Source organism: Solanum pennellii, chromosome 12, assembly GCF_001406875.1.
Source record: "Solanum pennellii chromosome 12, SPENNV200".
NCBI classification, from domain to species: domain Eukaryota; kingdom Viridiplantae; phylum Streptophyta; class Magnoliopsida; order Solanales; family Solanaceae; genus Solanum; species Solanum pennellii.
Window position 1 is genome coordinate 79,285,677 of NC_028648.1, and position 10,177 is coordinate 79,295,853.

General features: G+C 26.4%; 1 protein-coding gene across 1 annotated transcript; it reads left to right on the forward strand.

Annotated features, from left to right (window-relative positions):
- Positions 1–3,005: 3,005 nt before the first annotated feature.
- On the forward strand, positions 3,006–8,372 carry LOC107006026 (probable aminotransferase TAT2). The gene is made up of 8 exons (XM_015204664.2): positions 3,006–3,207; positions 3,748–3,907; positions 4,902–5,241; positions 5,900–6,118; positions 6,554–6,613; positions 7,244–7,399; positions 7,516–7,609; positions 8,080–8,372. Exons 1-8 carry the CDS (start codon positions 3,093–3,095, stop codon positions 8,205–8,207), a joined length of 1,272 nt encoding a protein of 423 aa, XP_015060150.1. The 5' UTR covers positions 3,006–3,092; the 3' UTR covers positions 8,208–8,372.
- Positions 8,373–10,177: the final 1,805 nt, after the last annotated feature.

A 10,177-nucleotide genomic window follows, 5' to 3' on the forward strand; every position in this document is an offset into this window, starting at 1 on the left:
TAAAAATAAGATTTATTCATTTATTTTGTGATTGATTACTAATATGATAGACCACATCATATAGTTTTAGGGGCCACAATATCCAGTAGATATAAAAGAAATGTACCATAGGTAATATACTTTTAATTTAATCATGGCAAAATTTAAAATATTAATTAGCTATAAATTGACGTATATATAAATAATAAAAAAAATGTGCATCTTTTCATCTTCAACGACAACAACAATGAATATAATATTCATTTTTTTGTTCAAATCAAAGAAATAAAATAAAAGAGAATAGAATAATATTAATTGAAATCAAAATAATACAACAATGAATTTTTAAAATGTTTGGAAATCATTCATACTTTTATATTACTATGACTCTATCTTTCGGAATCTCCAAGATAATAATGCTTCCTTCTTCATTTTGTTGAACTTATACCATATAATGACATGAATCTTTGAAGAATATATCTATGATCTTCATCAAAGTGAAGGTCATATTGTGACATCATCTTTTCTATGTCTTCTTTTTATTATGTACATGATTGATGAATAAAAAGACGAAGAAAAGAAAATTAAACACCTATACTACTAAAAAGAAAGAATGAAAAAATGAAAATGAACATTCAACATCTCTATAGATGATAGGTATTTATAGATTGGATAAGCCATAAAAATAGTTAGAAGGAAATTGAAAAGACATGCTATTTAAGTGAGAATATCAATAGATGGAGGTTTTTTTGTAACTCATTATATATAATTACAATAATAAATATGCTTGAATTTTTTTAATCAATAAACAAATTATTTCATGAAAAGAAAGAAGAAAAAATGTCAAAAAATAGAGAAAAAAGAAAAAAAGAAATGGAGGTCATAGAGAGGTGCCACATCACCTTGTCTATCGTCCTCATTTATATATATATATATATATTGATTAGAATTATGATATTATTATAAGGTGTATGTATTTCTGATACTATTCATGCACAAAACTTTAACTATTAAGTTATGTATGTTCTTTATCTTTTTCTTATTTGTAATGATAGCCAAATTGAAATTTCAATTTGAGTTTTGAAGCTTAACATCGAATTTTATTTTTTGTACTCTTTTTCCTTTTTAATTTTGTTAGTTATTCTTTGTTTTAAATGATTAATCTATTGTGTATAAAATAATTTTTTTTGTTAATGTATAAATTTCATGAAATAAATTTAAGGGCTTCTGTTGAACCGCCCATTTCAGATGCATATCATAACTAAACTAAAATTCAATTCTATTATCTTGAATCCATTTTTTTTTTATAATTTTATATATTTTTAAGTTATATGACATCTAAAATAAATATCCATACGCTTTAACTACGTAGAATCATCATGTTAGCAAAATTTAAAACGATAAAAGTCAGTATTGTCATGCTATAAAAAATATTTGAGTTTCTGCATGAAAGGACAAGAACTTAAGACCTCGTTAATGGGAAAATTTAAAATAATAATAATAATAATAATAATAATAATAATTATTATTATTATTATTATTATTATTATTATTATTATTATTATTATTATTATTATTAGATTATTTGACTTTGAAATTTCTCAAGTCAATTTGCCATATTTTTAGGGTCGCGACGACTTTGACTCAATTTTATCTAAGTAGGCAATCACATGATACTTATTAACTAATTAGACTGTTTTATTTTTCTACTAATTATTTTAAATTCATAATTAGACAGTGAATTGTTTGTTTTATTTTTGAAGTAGACTTTTTCGATAGGAATTTTGATTATTTGGAGCATCAAAGGTATTTTTCAAGCATTAAAGACTCGATAGCTATGTTTTTTTAGAACGATTTAAAGATCCATAAATGCTGAGTTTAAATTATATATATCATAAGTGCGGTCATCTAAAGAATATGTATAAGCAAAACTAAATTTATAATTTTGAAAAATAAGACAATTATTATGTGTTACAATATGTAAATATACTTGATAGTATTTCTTTTAATAGTATATGTGATTAACTTAAATTTTTTCACTTTTTAAATACCAAGAAATCGTTTGGCGTGAGGTATAAGGTATAAAATATAATAATTTGACATATAAAATGCTGAATTATTTTATCTTGTGTTTGGTCGGAGGTATTAGATAATCTTGAGATTATTTATCCCATCATTCATATCTCTGTAGTTATAAGTTATTTCATACACATGATGGAATAACTTATTCAAGAATAACTTGTCTCAAGATAACTAATCACATAATAAACTTATTCTCAATCAAACGACAAATATATAAATTTTTTAATTAATTTTTAACGTGTTTAACTTTAGAGTAAAATTCTGTATAAGATAATTAAATGCATCTTTGATTGGTTGCTTAGCTTAAGAAAAAAAATAAATCGCCTCATTACTTAATGCTTCGAAAAGATTAATTTAGGACTTTATATTACAATATTTACAAACTTTATGTCCCTACTAGAAAAATTTTGCTCAACTTTTGTGAGTATGATTTTTTTCCTCGTTTAATATTCACTTTAAAGTCTAATTAATTTAAATTTATATATTTTTAAAATAATTTTTTTTAAATATTTATCGTCGATATATTATGTAAATACTTTACGTACATTTAAAGTGAATAAAATATACGAAGTAATTTGATCGATCTAGTCATTACCATTTTTTTTTATCATTTTATATCTAAATTCCAAATTTTATCATAATATAAAAAGACACATAAATTGAGATAATTAATCATTAAAATGGTGCACTGATCCATACTCCCTATTGTAATGGAATAAATTCAGTCCACATTTTAACATATGGTTTTATATTATAAGTCAAATCTATTTATGCTCCGTTAAATTAGTTGACTCAACTTTAAAAATTACAACTAATGTACTACTAGTAATATTATATTATACTTTAATAGGTAATTAAGAAGAATCTTTTTGGAAAAAAAAAGTATAAATATCTAGGGATTCTAAAGGGCAAATTCACTTCACTAAACCTTTAATTTTGTGTCCTTTGATTTTTCATTTTCCTTGTCATCTTTATTAATTCCATTTTTTTTTTTGCATTTTGGATTAGTTAAAAAAGTGAAAAGTGAAAAGATGGAGAATATTGGAAGCCAAACAAATATTTCTTTTCAAACAAAACAAGTAGAATCATTTACAAATATTACTATCAAAGGGATTCTTGGCTTGTTGATGGACACTATTGATGAAGGTAAAGTTGCAAAACTATTGATGTATAAACAATAGTGACACATTTTTTTTGTGTGTGTGTGTTTGAGGAGTTGTTTCACGATTAGAAATATCATAATTTTCTCATTTAATTTTTTTTATTAAAAGTGTTCAGCGGCTATCTACAAATATTTTGATTGAATTGTTGAGAAGAGAAAAAATAGAGCACTATTTTTTCACATAAAGAAGTGAGAATTTTTTTCCATCATGAGTTTTCTCAGTAAACTTATTCAATGGAAAATTAATGGAAAAAAAGAACAAATTGATTTGCAATAGAGAAAACCTTTGTTTTTAGTAGCGTCTTTATCATTTTATATTGTATAGACGTCTTTCTAGAACAAATATAATATGAGCTAATATGGGGTAAATAATCGATATATATATCTAAAACTTAAACTCGTATTAAATAATCGATATATATATATATTGAATTTTCTCTAGATTAACAATATACGTTTACTTTCTTATGTTTTATATATCAATTAATAAAAATTCTAACTCAGACACTGATATTTTCCGATAGGTGAAGATAAGAAGGAAGTGATCTCACTAGGAATTGGAGATCCAACAGCTCATTCTTGCTTTCACACAACTGATGCTGCTAAAGAAGCTGTTGTTGAGAGCCTTCTTCTTGACAAGTTCAATGGATACTCTCCTTCTAATGGTCTTCCCATTGCTAGAAAGTAATGTTATATCTATAATTCAACACGTTATATCAAGTTATCTGTCTTATTTTTAAAGTTATAATTGCTAGCTAACATCACTCATTATGCATCGTTACTTATAATTATCTTTAAGCAATCTGATTCTCTAAAAATTAAGCTCGCATATATTATATGATTTTCCTATACATGGATATAATCGAACATTGAAAGTCATTGAGGTATATATAGTTACCAATGACCAAACTTATTTAATTATCGCCATTGATCGAAATATACAAAATCTATACACTGATTATGTATATATATACTTAAAATTGATCACAACCTATACATTTGCTAGTTATTTTATAAACTAGATCATTTATAGACATTGAACTGTAATTATGCCTAATCCTTCGTCCGTCTCAATTTATGTGACATTTTTATAAATTCGTGATTCAAAGTGTATTTTTTAAAGTAATTTTTTACATATATATTTTAAACTGACAATCATTGTGACTTGTACTATTTTTTTTACTTTGTTTCAACATATATAATTTTTGGTTTACGACTATTCGACTCTTGGAAAGCAGAAAGTATCATATAAATTGAGACGGGAAAATGCCTAAGTACCTCCCTAGACTATGACCAAAATTCTAGAAACACATCTTAACTAAACTAAGGTCCTATTACTTCCTTGAACTTATCTTTTTTTATAATTTTATACACCTTTTGTCTTACGTGGCACACTCCGTGACTCCACGCAATTGAGGCGCGTGAGAGATATTTGGATGCCACGTCAACCAAAAATGTGCACAAAATTACAAAAAAATAAGCCCAGGAGAATAATATGACCTTAGAATAGTTAAAATGCGTCTCTGGGATTGCGGTCATAGTCTATGAGAGTACTTGCGCATTTTCCCAATTGAGACAGAAAGAGTATTAAACAATTGAATTGTATCTCCTAATTAAGTTATTACATGCATGAAAATTACTGATTTAAGTTATATACGCTGACTGATTAAATTGACAGGGCAATTGCAAACTACTTGTCAAGAGATCTTCCATATGATTTGTCAGCAGAAGATGTATATGTGACATCTGGTTGTACACAAGCTATAGAGATAGCAGTGTCTATTCTTGCAAAACCAAATTCAAATATTTTATTACCAAGGCCTGGATTTCCAACTTATGTGCTTTGTGCTGCTTTTAGAAATGTTCAAGTTAGGTATTATGATCTTTTACCTCAAAATAATTGGCAAGTTGATTTGAAGTCAATTGAAGATTTGGCTGACCAAAATACTATTGGAATTGTTGTTATAAATCCTGGAAATCCTTGTGGAAATGTCTATTCTTATGATCATTTGGAGAAGGTATGATGTACGCGCTTTATTTTCTCTCTCATTATAACTTTCCCCTTTTGATTTTGAATTATAAAGTTACGTCGACACAGTTAAATCTGAATGAACACAATTGTTAAATGAATTAAATCCTTCAATTTTATAATCTTTATTCATTTTTATATATATACACATGTTAACAATTTTTACCTTATATCAATATATTTCAAACATATTATATAGTAGCAGGGATAAGATACAAGTAACCCTTAAACTATGACTGTAATATAACATCTTAACTAATCTAAGGTTCTATTACCCCCCTTCAAACTCATTTTTCGTGTAAATTAGTATACCTTTTGGCTTATATAACTTATTCCGTGACTCCACTTAGGAGAAAGCGCGTGGGAGATGTTTCGAGGCCACTTAGATCAAAAAGGTGTATAAAATTACAAAAATAATAAGTTCGTATGGGGTGGGGTGGGGGGTGGGGGTGGGGTAATAGAACCATAGGTGTGTCTGTGAAATTTCGGTTATATAATCTAGGAGGATACTTGTGTCTTATCCCTATAGTAGCATTCATGACGATACATGTAATTATTTTCTTAACTAACTTTATTACTTACTATATTTTATATTCAGAGTAAATTAATTAAGGGATCACTAATTATTCTTTTTTAATGATGATTAGATAGCTGAAACAGCAAAGAAAGTGAAGACACTAATTATAGCAGATGAAGTATATGGACATCTTGCATTTGGAGAAAATCCTTTTATATCAATGGGATTATTTAGTTCAATAACACCAATATTAACTCTTGGTTCATTGTCTAAGAGATGGTTAATTCCTGGTTGGAGACTTGGTTGGTTTGTCATTAATGATCCTAATTGCATCTTCAAATCCCCCAAGGTAAATTTTTCTGTCTCCGTTTCAATTTACGTGATATCTTTCAAATTTTGAGAGTCAAATTAATCTTTCTTTAATCACGATCTTTTCATACCTCTATCAATTAAATTTTATTTTCAAAAAAAATTAAAAATTTAGTGTTCGAATTTATGATCAAAATTTTAACAATTAATTCTCAAAGTCTCACATATAAATTTAAATAGGAAACCCTAATTAACAATTGAGTCAAATGAGTTATTTTTTAATATCACAATTTTTTTTTCTATATCTTTAAAATTATTAATTATTTTAACTTATAATAGTATTTTTTTAAAGTAATTTTCGTGTATGTAAATTTTATTTCAATCTTTTTGTTGCAAATTCATGGTCAAAAATAATAAATCTTAAACTCTCAAAATGGAGTACTAATTAATGACAAGTTTTTAATTAATCTCTCAGATTATTGAACGTATTAAGAAGTATTGTGACATAGGTGGAGGTCCTGCAACTTTCATACAGGTTCGTATACATATTCATTTATTTATTTATTTTCCCTCTTTTTATAGCTCCAACATTTATTTTTCCACTAATTATTAAAGTCGAAATAATATAAAAATATTTATTCAATCAGATAGGTTGAAGATCAATGTTTATACATCGATAATATATAAATTTAGCACAACATGACACTATTAAATAGAAAAAATTCGCAACTCGTCAATTTTCGTCCCTATAGTAACTACTGTCACGTTGTTTCAAAATTCATTATATGATAATGTTTTTACTTATTGAATTTAAAACTTTATGACAATAGTTATTTTTCAAAGATAAGCCAAAAATTGATTAGTAGATGTTATTTCTACCTATTAAATCTTATTTAATTATTTCTTATATAAGGTAACCTACATGATCGAAAAATTAGTTACAGTGTCTCTATATATATAATTTAAACTAGAGGTTGTTAAATTATATTGATATTGTGAAACATATTTACGTTGACCAGATATATACCTTACATTATAATCTTATTTAGTTTAAACTTTATGCATTATAATATAAATTTTTTTTTGTTATAAGATAATTATAGGTAACTGATTGACATCGATTTTTTTATTGGTAGATAACTTAATTTTTTTTTGTTTGTTTTAGGCAGCAGTCCCCAAAATTATTGAAAGCACAAAAGAGGATTTCTTCAAAAACACACTCAAAATGCTTAAGAAGAATTCAGATATATGTTATGAAAAAATACAAGAGATTTCATGTATAAATTGCCCTTATAGATCACAAGGCTCAATGGTTCTTATGGTAAACTCTTTTACTTCCCCAAAACTTCTTGTTTCATACACTTTTGCCCCTTCTTTTTGCTTTTTTTCTTCTTTTTGGTCCTTCTACTTTTTAATTTTTAATTTTTTTGTATGAAGGTGAAGCTCAATTTAACCCTACTCAAAGATATAAGTGATGATATTGACTTTTGTTTTAAGCTTGCCAAGGAGGAATCTGTCCTTTTACTTCCAGGTAAATAACGCGTTTGATTGAATATAAAGTTTACATTACTTAACTGACGTATACAAAAAATATCGTTAGAATTTATTGTCTCAAACATATCATGATATTTCTATCACTATAAGAATACGTTAGTAAGGATAAAATCAAAAGTTTAAAGTTAACGAGTTTTCATATATTGAAAAATTTAAATAGTCAAAATTTCTCCAAAATTATATTAAATGAGACATTTTGAACTTTAACCCCAAACATAAGTGACCATTTATTATCTTTTCCTCTTTGAGTTTATATATAAATGTGTTCAATTGAATACATAAATTAAGAAAAAGAACATGTTTGATGTATACCAAAAGTATCCTTACTAACTTGTAGTCACTTGTTAAAGATAAAATTTAAAATTAACAAGTTTTTATATATAGAAATATATTATTCTTCTTGAAAATAACATATGTCTGATAAAAGTACGATTTCTTTTTTTTCAGGTACTGCTGTGGGATTGAAGAATTGGCTTCGAATAACATTTGCAGTTGATGTATCTTTTCTTGAAGAAGGATTAAGTAGACTGAAATCTTTTTGCCTAAGGCATTCCAACACAAAAATAATGATTTAATTAGTTTACTGAAATTTTATTTTAATTTTCTTAGCCAATTTGATGAATAAATTTTAAAGAAAAAGGTATTATTTCTGTTTGAATAAGTGTATTTTCCTTATTTTAGTTGATGATGGGTTGTATTTTTCTGTTAAATTGGTATTAGTAAATTTTATTTTGTCTTTGTTTTGTAATTTTTCCTTATAACTTTAAAGGAAATTAATTCTTCAGCACATGCGTTACACAAATATTAATATTAGATACAAGGTGTCTCCAAACGTTAATGGAAAAGGGTCTGATATACCCTTTAACTTTGTCATCTAGAGTTGATATACCCCTTGTTATGAAAATGGCTCATATATATTTCTACTTGTAAATAAATGGCTCACATATACCTTTTTCTTCTAACGGAAATGAAAAAAAAAATTAATCTAAATTTTTATTATTTTTTTCTAAAAAATATAATCCCATATGAATAAATTTAATCCTCGTCAAACATTTTTTTTTTACTTTTTTTTATTTCAATGACTAATTTATAATTATTATTTTGATAATCAAATTTATTTATGTTTCACTAATATTCTTGTAAAACTTATTGTAGATGACCAAATTTTTTCTTCGAATACGAAATTAAATTACAATACACAAAAAAAAATAGTTTAATTTTTTTCTTTAAACTAAGGAATGAAAGAAAAAACCAAAATAAGAATAAGAAACTCAAATAATTATAATAAAAGAAGTCAAAAATAATTTATGTATGAAAAAATTAAAATATACCTTGAACTTTGATAGAAGAATCATATATACCCCTAAATCATTTTTAAAAAAAAATTAGAAGTAATAAATATAAATTTAAAACTAATTTTTTAACATCCGTTAAATGAAGGGTATATGTGAGCCATTTTGTAACGGCAGGGGTATATGTGAGTCATTTGTATAACGGTAAGGGCATATATGAGTCACTTTTATAACGAGGGTATATTAGCTCCAAATGACAAAATTGAGGGGTATATCAGACCCTTTTCCCTAAGTTAATTAGTATAATGTTTTGTTTGAGAGTAAAATAAAGATTGTGACATAGTTATATATATCAACGTCAAGTAGCAAATGTTTGAAAATTTTGAATTATTGAGGCGAATGCGTATAATTAAGGAAAATGACGTATTTTATGTGGCTAATTTGACTATCTATAGACGAATGAGAACACATGATTTTTTTTTTCAAAATTTGAATCGAAGGGTTTAATTGGAACATTTTTTAGAATTGTGGTATTCAAATATTGAAACAAGATTTAGTTACGCAAAAGAAGGAATCATCTGGAGGAAAGAAAAGGAGAGGCTCGCGTCTAATAGCTAGTTGGTTAGGCAATAATAGCTTATCAAGGCGATGATCTGGTTCAAGTGGATGATCAATCAAACTGAGAGTGACACACGAGCCAAACACCTATCAGAGACAACAGTGGGGAGTTTTTCGCAATGGATTGAAAGCTTGACATATGTAAGTGAGTGTTTGAATTGTCTTATTTTTAGTGACTTTCGACTTTTAAGTCATTTTTTAATTTATGAACTCTTTGGATAACTCAAAAAGTGCTTTACGACCTCTTTTAAGGCCGAAAAAGTGCCAAAAAAAGCCAAGACCCAAAAGTTGGGTGTTCCCAACTTCTGACTTTTGACTTTTAACTTAGAAGTTACTTAAAAAGAAGTCAATCTAATCACCCCTATAAATATCCTAACAAATTTATGGGTTGATTATGTATTAAGCTAATACTTCCTCCATCCGATTTATATGTCATCCTTTTCTATAAATAGTTGGATCACAATCAAGGTCAGACCCATGTTGGGTCCAGGGTGTTCACCCGAACATCCTCGGCAAAAAAATACACGATATATATAAGGTAATTTTTCTGTAATTCTGTAGATGTATATATTTTGAACCCCTCAATAACAAATAAAAATAGATGACTCAATGGTAAGACCCTTGAATATTAAGTT